The sequence below is a fragment of the Lotus japonicus genome, chromosome 1 (assembly GCF_012489685.1).
Source record: "Lotus japonicus ecotype B-129 chromosome 1, LjGifu_v1.2".
In the NCBI taxonomy this organism is placed as follows: domain Eukaryota; kingdom Viridiplantae; phylum Streptophyta; class Magnoliopsida; order Fabales; family Fabaceae; genus Lotus; species Lotus japonicus.
The window spans coordinates 111,839,026-111,856,456 of NC_080041.1; the positions used below are offsets into that span (position 1 = coordinate 111,839,026).

At 34.5% G+C, this 17,431-nt stretch overlaps 2 protein-coding genes across 2 annotated transcripts; one reads left to right on the forward strand and one right to left on the reverse strand.

Annotated features, from left to right (window-relative positions):
* Nucleotides 1-2,424: 2,424 nt before the first annotated feature.
* On the forward strand, nucleotides 2,425-5,780 carry LOC130732445 (amino acid transporter AVT1D-like). The gene is made up of 11 exons (XM_057584492.1): nucleotides 2,425-2,818; nucleotides 3,015-3,289; nucleotides 3,417-3,631; nucleotides 3,737-3,760; nucleotides 3,850-4,030; nucleotides 4,141-4,366; nucleotides 4,490-4,625; nucleotides 4,712-4,877; nucleotides 5,002-5,045; nucleotides 5,138-5,200; nucleotides 5,502-5,780. Exons 1-11 carry the CDS (start codon nucleotides 2,616-2,618, stop codon nucleotides 5,595-5,597), a joined length of 1,629 nt encoding a protein of 542 aa, XP_057440475.1. The 5' UTR covers nucleotides 2,425-2,615; the 3' UTR covers nucleotides 5,598-5,780.
* An 8,105-nt stretch (nucleotides 5,781-13,885) lies between these two features.
* On the reverse strand, nucleotides 13,886-15,116 carry LOC130732446 (transcriptional regulator TAC1-like). The gene has a single exon (XM_057584493.1). It carries the CDS (start codon nucleotides 14,992-14,994, stop codon nucleotides 14,539-14,541), a length of 456 nt encoding a protein of 151 aa, XP_057440476.1. The 5' UTR covers nucleotides 14,995-15,116; the 3' UTR covers nucleotides 13,886-14,538.
* Nucleotides 15,117-17,431: the final 2,315 nt, after the last annotated feature.

Below are 17,431 nucleotides of genomic sequence, written 5' to 3' on the forward strand. Positions count from 1 at the left end.
TTTGACCCCTATGACTCATTTTCAATTACTTCTTTTCACCAGAAATATTTAACAGGGTAGGTGAGTTCGCTTTATTTGCAACTATTAGATGAAACGGCAGGTTACTTGCTAAAGTATATAATTCTCCTTATGCAAAAGTAATAGGCTTAATTGCACATTTGGTTCCCCACATATACCTTTTTCACGATACTAGTCCCAAACAAAAATGAATTGCATTACACGTCCCCGACGAATACCTCCTTTTGCAAAATTGGTTTTCCATCCAAATTTTAACAGTTTTTGAATAAAAAAATTAATAAAAAAAATTAAAAATTTTGTTCATCTTCATATTCCAGAAAAACCCAACAAGTTCATGTCCTTCATCATCATCTTCAACATTATTCATAAAAACCCAGAAAATAAAAATAAATTCATTACCATGAACAACAGCAAGTCAGCAACCAATCTAAAAATATGAAACCCAACAACAAGAACAACTAATTAATATAAGGAAAAGAGTTCAGAAAAAAATTTAAAACCCAAACATCGATCACTTTTTCATCATCTACGTCATCCAACTAACCCAATAAAAGCCAAATCAAAAGGAGGTATTCATCATCATCATCCGTTACATTCATCTTAACCACCTGTTCACCCTCAAATATTTGCACCAACTCCGAGCCACCTGTTCACCCTCAACACGCCGCCTCACCAAAACCTTCGCCGCCACATCAAACGCCCACGCAAGCGGCGAAATCGGACCACTCGAATCCAAACGGCTACACACATCACTCCCGAGCGTGAACCTGCAAATCACATTGAATGAGAATCTCCCTAACAGCTCTTGTAAATCAACCACGTACCCTCTTCTCCTCCACCAACGCCTCCACGTACACATTTTGAAGTTTTTCTGGAAATTTATGGGTTTTACAAATAAAGGTACTTGAAGAAGATGAAGATTTTGGGTTTTTTATTTTTTAATTATTTTTAAATCCAGAAACCGTTAAAATTTGGACATAATTGGACGGAAAACCAATTCTGCAAACGGAGGTATTAGTCGGGGATGCATAATGCAATTGATTTTTGTTGAGGACCAGAATCGTGAAAAAGATATATGTGAGGGACCAAATGTGCAATTAAGCCAAAGTAATATTAGTAATTGAGCTAAGTGTTGGTGACACCACAAAGGATAATCAAGCCTTAATAAGTCAAGAAAAAGTTCAATGAAGAACCAAAGAGAATACTCTCTAAACTTTATAAATATCAAAAAATAGTATTTTCATTGCTCAAATTCTCTATGTTCAAAGGTGCCCCTATTTATAGACTCTTGTATACTTCTCCATATTCCTGCAAGCATTAATTATTTCCCACTAAAAACTAAATGAGGGCAATAGTCATTATTTTCCTCACTAGTTAAAAAAACAACCACTAAACCTTGATTGTGGGTTCAAGGTTGCTTCACTCGCGAGAGTCAAGAAAGAAATGGGGTTGGGTTGGAGTTTTTCTGGGTTGAAGAAGAATATGATATGAAGATGAAGAACACTTGAAATTAAGGAGTAAATTTGATCAAAAACGTTTGTAAGGGACCAAAACGGATGAAAAAATTGGACACGCATGGATGCCTACGTTGATTGGTAATTGATAAATAAAAATGTCAAATAAACATTATGACATCACAGAAACCATTTTAAATCAATCGAACTTTTTTCAGGGCCATTAAAAAAGAGAAAATGTTTTTTAGGGTAGATTCAAGTGTACAAGTCAAGAATGAAAAACATATTTAACTGTTGTAGCAAAAATTCATTCGTGAAATTGTGACTAGTTTTTTTTGTTAGCCCGTGTGGTTGTTGGTCATGTGGAGAAGCTTGTGTTTATGTTGCTTCTGACGTGACACGTGGTTTGAAAAAAACCTGCAAATGTTAGATTAGATTAAATATATAAGATTAGATTACAGACTAAACTGTATTTAATTAAAAAAATATTGTGAAAACAATCTCAATGATGTTAGACAATATAAAATAAAATAAAAATTACACACATTTTAAATATGATTTTTTATAAATTATTTAAAATTTTAAAATGATAAAAATGTTGAAATTTAATTAAATTTATAAATAAATAGTTTAAGGAAAAGAAGTGAAAACTAACCCATGCTTTAACACGCGACCACGCGTGCATCTTACTAGTTCTGACTTAATGAAGGTTAAATTTGGACCCCAAAATTGTGGCTTGTATGGTTTCCTATTATTAGTGAGTCTACTTGGTCATTCAAGAGTAGTAATATATGACTCGAATAAAATAAGAAAGAAATAACAACATTAACTCATGACCAATCACTTAAAACAAACTAATCAGGAATCTTGTTGGGAAAAAATAAAGAGGAAATGACGTGTATATTTTCTTTCGTGTGTGTTTTTGGTGAGCCTTCCTCTTCTAAGCATTTAGCATTAATTTTTGAATTAAAAAAAGGGATTGACATATCACTCATTCTCACCTCCTTGTCACAAAAACACATTTTGCATTCAAACATACTTTAAAGAAACATTCTTGCATATCTTTGAATTATTGTTTTCTTCTGGATCTCTTTTTCATTTTAATATATAAACGCTAGTTAGAGGAAAAGAACACAAGTCTACATGCTTAGAGGTGAGATAATGAAGTTAGATGAGGATTTGGGTCCTGATCGTGAGGATGACTTTCAAACAGATGATGAAGAAAACCAAGGACAAAGGGTGTTCGAAAATTTGGATGATCAAACCGATTCAGATAACTCACAAGCTCCTTCACGAAATTTATCCAACGAGGTTCCCCTTAGTCCTTCTTGGCCTCAAAGCTATAGGTACGTATCTATGGAATTTGTTATAGATATATATTTATTAATTAATTATTTAGTCATTTTTTTCCATTGATCGGAAGACATGAATTCGTCAATTTCATTCAGCCAAGGCGCAATGCAACGATTTTCTCTGTGAAAAAGTGAAATCCTAAATTTGTTTCTTTCTTCATTAATATAATTATACTATATGTGCATGTAGACAATCTATGGACATGTTAACCAATGTAAGCGTAACGCCCCCTGGGCTTGGGCTTACTTTCCTACGGAGAATGAGCTCAACAGGGAGATCCAACTCTGCCTCTCAACAATACCAAGATGATTCCTCTTTGACGACACCTCTTGTTTCCGATAATGTTTCATCCAAACAGCCCCACCATGTTCAATCACTAGTATCTTCTAGTTGTACAAAATTTTCTGCAAGTGAACTGCCACCACCACAACAACAATGTTCATTTGCACAATCAGTGATTAATGGTGAGCAATTTATGACCTACTATTCATCTTACTCTAGCTACATGAAATGAAATTAATTTTCTTAATTATCAATATATAGAATAACTAATTAAGAATCTTACTAATTTTTTTCTCTATCATAAGCTAGGTACCAATATACTATGTGGGATAGGAATTCTCACCATTCCGTATGCTGTTAAAGAAGGGGGTTGGCTGAGCCTTACCATACTTGTGATGTTTGCTATCATGTGTTGTTATACTGGGATTTTATTAATGAAATGTTTAGATAGTGACTCTGGACTCAAAGCTTACCCAGATATTGGTCAGGCTGCTTTTGGAATTTTTGGTCGCCTTGGGATTTCAGTAAGTTCGTACAAGAAAACATTAATTTAAGTTCAAATAATCATTCAACCATATATCTAGTTCAGGAAAACTAACAATGATATATCATTTTTCTGATATATGCAGATTGTTTTGTACATGGAACTGTTTGTAAGTGCAAGAGTTTAATATTTATGATTATTATTTATCCTTATATATGTGTACTGAAAGGTGAATAGCGCGCTCTTAATGAATTGTAGGCCTCTTGTGTTGAGTACATAACATTATTCAGTGATAACCTGGAATCAATGTTTCCTAACACCAACATCAGATTTGCTGGGACTAACTTGGGTACTCATCAAATATATGCCATCACAGCGGCTCTTCTTGTTCTACCAACGGTTTGGCTGCGAAATCTAAGTCTGCTTTCTTATATTTCAGGTATATATATATATATATATCTATATATATGTAGACGTACAGACCAATTTTGTTTTCAAATTTAGCAGGTGCTTCGCTTTTGATTAACAACATTCATTAATTTGTATCAGTTGGAGGAATATTTGCATCAATACTTGTGACGTTTTGCTTATTTTGGGTTGGGGTGATAGACCAAGCTGGAGTTCAATTCAAGCCAGGAGGAAAACTTTTAGACCTTGCAAACATATCTGTCTCAATTGGTGTTTTTGGTTTTGGCTTTGCTGGCCATGCAGTGTTTCCAAACATCTACTCTTCCATGAAGGAACCATCAAAATTCCCATCAGTTATATACATTAGGTAATATAATTAAGCATACAATATATCATTCACTATATATACTATTGATTCATAAATATTTAATAAATAATTTACATTATATACATATTAGTTTTACTGATTCCGATCCCTTTAATTTTACAGCTTTGCCTTTTGTCTTGTTATGTACATAAGTGTAGCAGCAGTTGGCTATTTAACGTTTGGTGACTCAATTGAATCTCAGTTTACCTTAAACATGCCAAAAGAATTATATGCATCCAAGATCGCAATCTGGACAACTGTAAGAATGAAAAATTAACTATTCCTTTTTAAATTTGTGTTTTCATTTCACATTTTTCTTATCAACTTTATTTATGTGTCTTGTAGGTAGTGACCCCAATAGCAAAATATGCCATAACATTATTGCCAATTTCATTGAGCATAGAAGAACTTGTCCCGTCTCCTAGGCTAAAATGTTATGCCATGTCTGTCCTTATCAGAACAGTTTTAGTGATTTTAAGTTTAGTCGTGGCCCTCTCTGTTCCATACTTTGGTAAGTATATATATATTACAAATTACACACATGCATACAAAGATACATATATATATATATATATATATATGTATTTATCCCATTACTTTTTGTTTGATGCTTAGGTTTTACAAATTTACTGTAGGTTCTGTGTTAGCACTGGTTGGTTCTTTGATGTCAATGCTAGTTGTAAGTCCTTTCTCCTTGACCAGTACTTTTTCTTAAGAAAATTAATCATCAAAGCAGAGTCATGTTTTAGTTAATTTAATGTTTCTTCACAGGCACTTATTTACCCCTGCGCGTGTTATCTCAAGCTACATAAGGGCAGCTTATCAAAAATTGAGGTATGCAAATTAAATCATGTCGTCGTCTAATCATTCTTTACATTTTACAATATTTCAATATTTTTATAAAGAGAAAAAGTATGATGCACTGATCGTGTAAATTTTTTTTACACTGTCAAATAATCAGATTGTAAAGATGTGTCACGTCAATTAATGAAATTAAATAAAAAAAGAAATTTTCTCACATTCTTAAAATCTGATTGGTTAATGATGAAAAAAATTTTACACTGTCAATGTATAGAAATTAAACTCTTTTATAAATATGGAACTAATCATGTTGCTTGAACCTTTTGATCTTCAGATAACAAATTGTTATATTATTATTTGTGTGGGACTCATATGCGCTTCCATGGGAACATATTCAGCTATGACAAGAATATTTGGAGAGGGGGACTAACTAATAGAACGATCTTTTCCATGTTAACTACCTCCATCCTTTTATGGGTTTGTGTTAGATATAGTGAGACTTTTTCCAAATTTAAAGAAAAAAAACAAAATTATTAGTTGTATTTGTGTTGTTTCTTTTAATTTGTTCGATGTTTAGTTTAGGAGAAAATGATTACAAATTTATGAAACTAAATTTGAGCTCACAATCTGATTTTTTATCAGAATTTTCTTATCATGTTTACGATTATATTCTACATTTATGTGGCTATTTTCCCTTGATATCTTATATCTCTATTGATTTTTTATTAACTAATTCTCTTTTCATATTCATTTTGATGAAAATTGTATAAACAAGTTTGAGTTAAGGACAACAAAATATGGATGTAACTCCCTGGTTTTTGGGGCCACAATAGTAACCTTTCCAAAATAAATATGCTGGTTTTTTCTTCTTCAGTAAACATGAAAATGCAGATAATTATTTCTTGTTTTAAAAGTGTTTTCAAAAGATGTCATCTCGTCAATAAATAAATACACATTAGCTCTCAATCCTAGATAAGCACCCGAAGGTAACAACAATTACACATTAGATAAGTACAACACTTATACACAATAACAGAAGAAAGAATGAGACTCGATTGTGAAATCCTATAAACAAAATGACTCTATAAGTCTATAAGTCTGAATGCTTTATGTGAATCCCACGCTGGAGAACCGCGCAAAATCATTAATGTAGCGGAAGCCTAACATAAGCCTACGCGCTTTACACTAAAATGGAAAGAACTCTACCCATAAAGGAACATCGCTCGTTCCCTCGACTCTTCTACTGTCAGTTCTAGGACGAACTCTCTTCGTCACTCGAAACACTAATCTTCAGTTGTTCCCGTAGTCATCTTCATCTAAATCAATGTATGATTCTTCTAATTCTTCAAAGGGTTTCTTTACTAGTAGTGTTGGCTTTTTCTTTGAAAGCCACAGTTATGTTCCTTCTTCCTCCTTCGTTTTGATCTAACACAACTTCATGTGTAAGCGTTGGTTCTTGACCAAATTGCTTCAACAAGCAAGGAATGGTCTCTATAGCTGTGACACCCGACGCTGATGAGGGCGAGGAGTGATCGCCGGTGCAGTGAGGCACGGACAAGGAGCGGCTCATAACAACAAGATGCATATTCTTTTCGGTAGCCTAACTCATAAAAACTCCAAGGTTAAATGTGCTTGCCTTGGAGCAATATTATGATGGGTGACCTTCTAGGAAGTTTTCTCGGGAAGTGCGCGGGTGAGAACAAAGCACACTGAAAAGACTCGTGTGGTTACCGTGAGGCCAATCGTCAGATCGGGATGTTACAACAGCACCCCAATGACTTTTCTCGTCACAACGACCCATCCTCTTGATGTCCGCAACTCAGGTTCTCTTTCTCATCTCAATTCTTGGATCTTCGATCTTTCCTGTTTTCAAAACTCATTTCAATGTCCTAAGTTTTCTTCTCAAAAGATTCTCTTTAGATTATAAAAGTGTTATCACTTGGATTATTTCCATTATGAAGTTTTATTCTTGAAACTCAAAGTCTTACATTCTTTTTCCAAAATCTATACTTTTTAAAAGATCTCCTTCCCTCTAAGGTAATCTTCCCAGGAGAGTCTCGATCCACAACAGCAGCAGTATCTCAGACCTCCCGTCAGATCCTACTTAGTAACACTCATATCATCACTCCGAGTTCACAGTCGATAAACAATCAATTTTCAGGCATAATTAAGCAATTATGACAATATATATACATGCATACTATTCAATCAGTCATGCATCAATGTCAATCAACATTCCAATAACATGCTCCAATGGCAAACAACAATTCAATCAAACATAATTAACTATCATATCTTAGCAAACAATCATTCACAAGTTAATGTTTAGCATATAGTAAATTTACCCTCACCTTGATTGTCTTCTTGTTTCTCCTTTCCTTGTGCGATTGCTCCAACCTCGAACTCTTCAACTCCGAACACTCCAACCCTTAAGCAAAACATATTCACTTAGTCACTACGCATCTCTTTGACTCAAAGTGACTCACACGACACAAGGAAAGCCCCATAGACTAGGAACCTAACACTAATTAGCCAAACACTTGAAACTTTCTCTCAAAGGAAAATTTACCTCAATACAGAAGTCCAATACAAGCATTTACCAAGTAAGTTTCCTAAGGTTCTAACATCACATACAAAACACATACATCATGCAATTACACTTGGCATATTCTTCATTTACTTAAAAGCAAGAAACACATAACATATATCAACTTTCTTTACAAGTGTAAACCTAAATCTTTTCCAAAAACAACCTAAGCTTCATGCATTAATTCTAAGCTTCAAAAATAAGAGTTTCACCCCCAAAACATACACATAGCCCATGGACAAGCATGGCTAAAAATCAACCAAACATTTTATTCCGAAACTAATTAATTCCTAAGCATAATCATGTCATTTCTATGGTGAAAAAATTAATACAATACTTATACAAACCCTCTATTGAATTACAAATTTCTCAAGTTTACAATCATGCATCATTTCTCTACTTTTAGAAAGCTTAAGACATGATCATTCCTTTTTTAAAGGACTTAAGCCAAAAAGCCTAACTTGACAAACCCTAGAAAATACAAAGTTGGGTTTTTTTCAAAATTTATTTCAAATTACTCAAACTAAGGTCATACAAACACAAAACATAAAGGTACTTAGCAAGAATCAGGCTCTAACACAATTGTAAGTTCAAAAAGTTTCACAACTTTGGGGGGTTTCTCTCTTTTCATGCACAATCCAACAAAATAACATAGATCCAAATACTCAAGGAAGAAATAACCATGAAAGTATACTCCAAAGTCTACCATCTCAAATCTTGGGGCCAAAACTAACGTGGACTCAAAGAAACCCAAGAAGAAGAGATGGAGATGAAGATAAGGAAGATGTGGTGATGATCTAGGACTTCCAAGCAAGACCCACTATTCAAGCACCAAGAAGCCCTTGCAAACACTCAAAGAAGCAAGATGAAAAAAAAATCTTTTCCTCTCTACCTCTCCCTTTCTCTCTCTCGCGGCCTAAACAAAGAAAATGGGTGAATAATAGTTTTTTCTCTTTAAAGATGAGAATGGATGGAACTTGTGGTTGAGAGGCTTTAAGCCCTCTTAACCACATGTTTTGGACAGGTGTCCCTCCATAGGAGTTTGGCACGTGTCCATGCGGATCCCTCGTCCAAAGAAAATATCTTTGGAGCCCACAAATATCTTGGTGCAACTTGCTCCAAGATCAGTACGTTTACGACCCGAAATTTTTCCTCGACGGAGGAATTTTTTTATTTTATAACTGCATTCATCCTCTAAATTGGAATTGTTTGGTGATTCCCAGTTTTCAAATCGGGGTCCCGAACTTGCCTGTTCGTGGCCCATAAGTCATCTACCGCACATTTTCAGTCGACGAGAAAAAATCTTTCTCGGGTTGCTGAAGCTAAACACCACAAGGTCTTATTCCTACTCTGATTAAGAATCGAGGCTTGATTTTATGGCAAGAAGTCGCCTTTCAAATAATCTAAATTGTATCAGTTCGTGAATATGATTCAGACTTAGCATTCGAAGTGACTACAACTTTATATATATAATATATAGATATATAAGGCTTTTACATCGTTTCACTTGCACTAATAGCATACACTTCTTACAAACACCCTTATGCCAGCACAAAAACCTAAGCGTAAGTCAGAAATTAATTAATAATATTATTTCTGAAAATCTAGGTCTTTCACTCATCAACTCAAAGCTTGGGGCCAAACATACCTTAGATGTTGTGAAGCTCCTAACAACCTCCAAGCAAACCCAACCTCAAGCACCAAGATCCACTCTCCAGATCTCAAGAACACAAGAAGAAAAGTTAATTTTTCTCTCCTCTCTCCCCTTCTCAAACTCACGGCTCTGTGTCTAAGAATGAGGGAAAATGAGCTTTTTCTTTCTTTTAATTTCTTAGGAGTGGAAAACATGTGGTTCAAAGGCAAGGTGTCTTCTTAACCATATGTGGAGCCATGTAACACTCCACAAAATATGGACAAGTGTCCTAGGGTGGCCCACTTCAAAAATAAATATCTTTTGGGCCCACAAATATCTTGGAGTATCTTGCTCCAAGATCAATATGATTCTGACCCAAAAACATTTCCTCGATGGGAGAAATTTGTATTTTATAACTGAATTCTTTTTCTCAACTAGAATCATTTTGTGATTCGTGGATATTTAAATCGAAGTCCCAAACTTGCTTGTTCGTGGCCCGGAAGTCATCTACTGAATATTTTCAGTCGATGAGAAAAGCTTTCCCCGGGTTCCAAAGCTAAACCTCATCGATATTACAGTCAAGAGTTTTGAAATCAAACACACATTCTCAAACAGGACATCACAAGTTCTTATTCCTACTCCAATTAAGAATCAAGGCTTATTTAGTATTTTTACAATGAGAGATCTCCCTACGAATATTCCAATTTGTAATCAATCTATAAGTACGATTCATAATTTAACATTCGAAATGTAACTATAACTTTATATATAGATATATAAGGCTTTTACATTGTTCCACTTGTAGGTTTTAACATACATTTCTTACACCATCCTTGTGTCGGAATGAAACCCTAAGCGTAAATAAAAAATTAATTAAGAATAATACTCTTGGGTATTTGGGTCTCACACCATCCGCCCGAAGCCATGGCCTAGAAGGGAGCGCAACATCTGAAGCCACCACCCTACACTATCTCAGAACATAATTCAACCTCTCACACTTATAACAATAATTGGTGAGCTTCTCATATTTAAATTTCATCATAATTGGATCACTCTTTTCTGGTGCAATCCTCTAACCATGGTGCATCAAACCAGACCCAAGCACAAATTAGAAAAAACGAGCCATACTTACTAGCCTCAGACTTGTTCCAATCTAGAAACCCGGCAAAAGAGTCTTCAATCAACCTAGCAATGGCCTCTGTTCACTTTGTGATTGGAAAATTATGAATCTCAATCCATAATGACACATACGTTAGTCGGACTTGATAGGGATCACCCTTCCCATTGTAAGCATTTAGTCCCAACATATGGCGATTGAAAAACCACGGACTTGACTTCAACACAAGGTCCCTGTCCTTCAGCAACGAGAATGAAGGTGAAGAAATTTTGTCTAGCATGACGAATCTCCACACAGTTCCTTGACTTACACGACTCAAGCTTGACGTTCTTGAAGTCGGAAATACTAACATAATGGTTAGCCAGCACCATCCCTATCATCTGCACATCCTCCTCCAATTCAAACAATCTCTCAAAACAACCTACATTTAAGACAACTGCCTCGTCCCCCCTGAGTTCAATATCTGGCTCCTCACCATAGGACCCCATCATGAAGAAACAAAAAATAGTAATAACACAAACACGTGCAACTCTTGCCTTTACGAAACCAAGAAAGAAAACTTTTGCATGAACAGAAAGATGGAAGCCAACAATCAACAGCACTGACACAAGATCAACACTTGATCCCATACGACACAATGAAATCAGCAGCGGGGCACCAAAACCCAGACAACTTTTCCCCAAACCCTAGCAGAGAGTTGGGACTCATTGTCTTTTCGATTGACTAAATTTTCCTAATCCAAATGACTTCAATCATCCATGGAAAACGTATTGAATCACTTATCTTGTGCTTGAATTGTACTATCTTCATTCATTTTTATAAGAAGCAAACTACCATTTCATGCCCCTTAAGAAATATAGTTAAAGTAGTTTAGTGTATTAAATTTATTCTCAATGTATATTAAACTTCCAAGATTGCTTGCCTATCAAAAAAAAAACTTCCAAGATTGCTCTTAACCCACTTTTCTTAATTTCTATGCATCATTAATTCTTATATGAGTGGAAAGAGAGAGAGAGATCGTGTGCGTGTGTGTGTGTGTGTGTGAGAGAGAGAGAGAGAGAGAGGGAGAGAGAAAACTCAATTAAATAGAGGTATTATTGTTGAAAAATAATTAATTCACCACAAACTCTAAATCAGTTCTTTTATAAAAAACCAGGTGCACTTCCAACTCGAAACACCCCCTTCATGAGGTTCTGGATCAGATTACTCAAGGCATGGCGTTCCATGGAAATATTCAGTTTGGTCATACTCCTAGGCACTGTAACTCTGTTGCGGATTAGCTTGCTTCAGCAGCGATTAGTCTTCCTTTTGGCTTTCATTCTCTGTTAGCTTCCTTTGGGGATTGTCATCGTTTGTTAGGCTCGGATTTAGAGGGCGGGGGTCGCCTGTCCCCTCCTTTTTTTTTAGTTAAGACAAATTATATTAAAGAAGTATTAGGAATACTTCAACACTATATTCACAAGCTCCATAAAGAGAAAAGGAAAAAAACTGTTGGGTTTTTGGCTCATTAGAAAGAGAAAAAATCAGAAAGATTTGTTTCAGTTTTATTTTGGGTTAAATATGTTCAGTTTATTAGGATTTGATTTAAGGGGGTTGTGTATGGGTTTAAGAAGATTTTATGATGTTTTACTAGGGTTAGTAGTATCCTATAAATATGTAAACTCTGTAACCCTAAAAGTTGTACGTACTTGGTACCACATGCCACAAGTAATACAAAGGAGTTATAGCTACTCTATAGCCGCAGAGGTAGCCAATTTGGCCGAACTGCGTGACCAAAGATGTTGTGTGCTTTATCTGTGATTTCTCGCTCTACTACTTCGTGTAATCGAGGTGCTTGAATCCCCTACACGTGATATCAGAGTCGATGGTTTGTGGGACCATGGTAACGACTGGACAACTTCCGCAGAGGGGCCGATGGTAAGTAACTATGGTAACGGCCGGGTAACTTCTGCGGCGGGCCGATGGTTAGTAACCATAGTGACGAGTGATATCTTCCGCTGCTAAGGGAGGTCAACAAGGATTGCAAAAGTCATTGTGAGAGGAGAACCTGACAGATCTGAAGGACACGGAACAAGGTGGAGATCTATCTACTTTCAAGAGGCGATGGCCACGCCAGGGAAGGAGAAGTGGATGGATGCCAAGGTGGAGGAGTGAAGCAACACGGTGTTGAGCAAGCTGGAGTTCAGTTGCAAGGTAGTGCGACTATTGACCATGCCAGTCACCAGTGACAGGTTCGAGCCGGGCTTGGACTTGTGACAAAGTTCTCGGTGTTAAGCATGAGGAGGAGTACAATCCCAAGGAATCGAAGTTCTGAAGACTGAGGCAGATATCTTCACAGGCAGTTCGAGAATTTGCCAAGGTGGAGATTGTTGGGTTTTGCCTCATTAGAAAAAAAAAATCAGAAAGACTTGTTTCAGATTTGTTTCTGTTTTATTTTGGGTTAAATGTGTTCACTTTATTGGGATTTGATTTAAGGGGATTGTGTATGAGTTTAAGAAGATTTTATGATGTTTTACTAGAGTTAGTAGTATCCTATAAATATGTAAACTCTGTAACCCTAAAAGTTGTACTTGGTACCACATGCTTCATGTCACAAGTAATACAAATGAGCTATAGCTACTCTATAGCCGCAGAGGTAGGCACAATTGGCCGAACTGCATGACCAAAGATATTGTGTGTTTTATCTGTGATTTCTCACAAAAGTCCAGCCCAAAACAAGGTAACAACCGAGTAGAGAAACTGAGTCCTAGGAACAAGGAACATGGAACAGACAAACGAAGAAAAAATACAATTGCAGCCCTGAGAATAGAACATAACAGTTCCTAACCCTTCCATTTAACGACAGAAACAACACACAGGTATTTGCAGTTCCAGAGAACAGAACAGTTCCTCCTGATCCGGGCGCTTAGTCTTTTTGTGTTTTCGGGGCTTAGTCCTCTCCTTGTAACAAAAAAAAAGGTGCACCTCCAACTTAATTCTTATAAGGAATGAAAGGAATGATTTTTTATTTATTAAAATAACAAGGGGCATCAAAATTTGAACTTTGCATATGTTTTTTTTTTGAAACAGAACTTTGCATGTGTTAATTTCAAGCTAGCTAGCTACAAATTATTCCGAAAGTTGATGATAGCAGTTTCTATGTTAGCTGCTGCAGGATGAGCACATCGTAACTGCTAAAAGTTGAATGAATTATATGATATTATCTGGAGTCAAGCTTAAGAAATTAAACTATTAGCGAAAAACATTCTGTTATTTACAGTAGCGTCAATCAATTTAAATAAACGATAAGGCATATCAGAACTTTGGAAGGTATAGTACAATAATAATAATATTGAATAAACTAATAAAACAATATAACCGTACCATTCATAACTTTTAAACTTATATAACTTATAATTGGGAGAATTACATTTAGAATCCAACGAATATCTTTTACATAACACACAAAACAAAAGAACTTTCAATAATAGCTTAAATTTATGTTCATCGCCTAAGCAATAGTTTATTTTCTTTATATAAAGTAGCTAGAGAACAAGTATGGCACTAATTACTAAAAGAACAAAAAAAACAGAGAGACAATGCCAAAATAACGGCAAACTCATCTGCTGACAGGAGAAAAATACAAGGAATATTAACATACAAGAGCGCATGTATATTTATTTAGAGTTTAAATTTGAAGAGGTATTTTAAGAGAAATAGTCACTATGAGAATATAAAAATAAATTATAATTATTAGATTTAATCATGAATGATTAAGATTTAAAACATTAAGTCAAAAGTCACATGATATTTTTAAATGATCACGTGACTATCGCATGACTATATATCAATTTGTTTTGATCATAACCATTCATGATTAGATGTAGTAGTAATGATTTATTTTTATATTCTCAAAATATTCTCATAAAATACACATCTCCTTTAAATTTAATGTAATTTTCATTTTAAATTTAATTACTTAAACTAAATTGCAAAGAGCTGGTAGGCACGTAAAAAATGTGACCTTCGGCTGCTGATTCTCCGATAGAAACCAATCAAAAGAACGCTCTGGTGCTCAATATTGATGACCCAAGCGGTTCAAAGCCTAACCTGAGCTCAAGGTCTAAATCTGTTTTCTCCTCTTCACTGCTCATCTGTACAACAACACTACTACCAGTTGCTTTGGCAACATATGAAGGATTACGAGGATGTTCTGCTGTTGTTGCACTTACCAGCTTGCCTTTTTGAGGTGCTAGGTTCTCTTCTGAATCAAGGTGCTCTGTGCTCTTCATTGAAATGTCCAAAGAAAGCAAGTTTTCTTCGGAAGATTGCTTGAGCTTGGCTCTATCCCTTCTATGGATATTCATGTGGCCACCTAGTGCTTGTGCATTTGAGAACCCTCTCTTGCAAAAGGTACAAGAATAAGACCTAACTTGTCCAGGACCACCCAAATCATCTGATCTCCACCCTATTTGCTGAGATTTACTAGAATTTTGGGCATTGAACTCCATCTTTTTTTGGCAAGTAAAGAAGAGTGCAATAGCTATAGCAATAAGGAAAAAGGTTAATATTGGCAGCGCCGTAACAAAATTTATAATCAAATTGGAGAACTAAGGAAGATTGGCACCTCCAAGTTTTTTCCCCTTATTTTAATGTTAGCTGAATATAATATATGGTTTACATGCAACTTATCAATGCTTTTAAAAAGGTGAGAGAACCCTAAGCTAGTTGAATAAAATATTACTGTTGCATCATTTTCTACGCATTCAATCATTCTACTAGACATCTTCTTTTGGATTGCCTTGAGAGGATCAATAAGAATTAATATCATTTGTATCTTGTGCACTTTTAGGCTTTATGAAAAGCTGAAAAATGTTTTCCCTGTGGGTGAAAAGTTAATTAAGATTTTTACTCAATGTGTTAGCTTACTTTTGTTGCGCATATTCAATAATTATGTCATTGGAGGAAGCTAACTAGCAGTTTGATAGCTGTCTTGCAATGCTTTCTAGTTAAGAAACAAAATATAAGAGAAATGATAAACATAATCAATTTTTTATCCCATTTATAGTGGCATTAAACTTTTCATTTACAATAAGGTGATAAACATAAATTTACTAAAAGAAAAAAGGAATTTTATTATAGGGACAGAACGAGTTCTATTGTCCATCACCTTAACTAGAGGTGTATTTAAGCACTAGCCAAAATGATTTGTCTACATCATATTTTTTTAACCTGCAACTTATTTATTTTTCAGGTTAAAAGAAAATGGTGTACACCAATTATCAGAGCGCATTAGTTACTGATAAATTTTAGAATTTCCGACTAATTCTTTTTTTATTTTTGAAAGGTGAACTAACTCCTAGCTATTTCACAGCTAATATACTCTTTTCCTGCATAGTTAAGAGTCATAGATACAGTGTAATTGTACACTACCTATTTTAGTGGTGTATAGTAGATAAAAAAAAGCCTTTGATATGTATCATAAATTATAATTATTACTTTATGTCAACATTTCCAGTTAAGCTTAACCTTTTTTCTCTAGTAGAGAAGTTTAGATTTTTAAATCTTGTGATTTGTCATATGGTGTAGAGTCTCTTTTTAGTTTATTATCTATATCATCTCCTTATCTTTCGTTTTTCTTATTAAAATTATCACTTAGTACTTTGAAGCTATGGTTGGTTCTCGAAGAAAACTATTATGAAATGATGATGATAGCTATAACATTCTAGAGATATAATTAGAGCATATATGGATTTTTATCTAACCATATAGGTTAGTCATGAGGATTATACAATATTTTTTTTTGTTTTTACAGTTTTTAGTTCAAATAAAATTAGGTCTAAAGACTGCTATGTGAATCGATTGAGAAACAAACACAATAATTTCTTAAATAGGCGATTGCTTAAGGAAGAGTCATTGTTCTTCAATGTAGGTTACTAAGATACTTTAAAAAGCTCTTAGAGCTTTCTACTGAGAACTTGAAGACGAGGTAATTAAATGTAATTAAAGTAATGGAGAAAAAAACTAATAAATAACTGGAAAATGATAAATAAGTTAATGAAGATATAAAGTAAAGGCTGGAAGGAATAAATAAAGGGATAAAATTAGTAAAAAAACTTAGAATAATAACAGAGAAATTCAAAATATTTGTATGTTTGATGGATGATTTTATTGCCTATTGTACAAATAACCAGACATGTAACCAATAATAACTCATGTTCCAGATTCCATCCAAACCACTACAAATCATTGAGTGTTACTATCTTCTCACTCTTAATTAGTTTTAAAGACTAGTATTCTCTGTATTTATTTCCTCCTAATGTGTAACAACCATTCATATGTTCACGAAATGAGCCATATCCAATTCCATATGATTAGACCTAGGTTTTGAGTATATCTTTGAAAATATATCTTGTCCTGATGCAAGATTTACATCTGTTCAGCTACCTTGTTCATATCTAGCAAGCGAATAATCACTTGCGTGTGACGGAGAAGTTAAATTAATATATACTATAAATATCTTACATTTAAATTGATATTAAATAGTTTTAAAGAATTGATTTGAAAATAAACTTAAAGTTTTTGTATTTTATGTCTTCGTATAACCGTAAAAAAGATCTTCAATACATTAGGAAGATTAAAATTATTTTGATATGTTAGTTCAAAGCATAACAATTTATTTTTAACAAAAAAACAATAGCATTTTTATGACAAAGGATCTAAGTAAGTGACTAATATTTTATTTTTTTGGTCAAACAGTGACTATTATTTTAATACACAAAATAAATCCTTATAAAAAGAAATACACAAAATAAATAAACCGGGTGGTCTATAAAATAAGATGACCCGCGGGCCATAAAAAAGGAGCAAGTACGGGTGTTCAAAAAATCCGGTTTTCATAACCAATCCATAACCATATCCAGAAAATCCGGTTTTATGGCTATGTTT

What these genes read in the sequence shown, in the direction of transcription:
- LOC130732445 (XM_057584492.1), top strand. Translation starts at nt 2,616, where the DNA reads ATGCTTAGAGGTGAGATAATGAAGTTAGATGAGGATTTGGGTCCTGAT. An exon ending in TTGGTCGCCTTGGGATTTCA is followed by an intron (nt 3,632 to 3,736) that starts GTAAGTTCGTAC and finishes TGATATATGCAG; the next exon opens with ATTGTTTTGTACATGGAACT. An exon ending in CCTCTCTGTTCCATACTTTG is followed by an intron (nt 4,878 to 5,001) that starts GTAAGTATATAT and finishes AATTTACTGTAG; the next exon opens with GTTCTGTGTTAGCACTGGTT.
- LOC130732446 (XM_057584493.1), bottom strand. Translation starts at nt 14,994, where the DNA reads ATGGAGTTCAATGCCCAAAATTCTAGTAAATCTCAGCAAATAGGGTGG.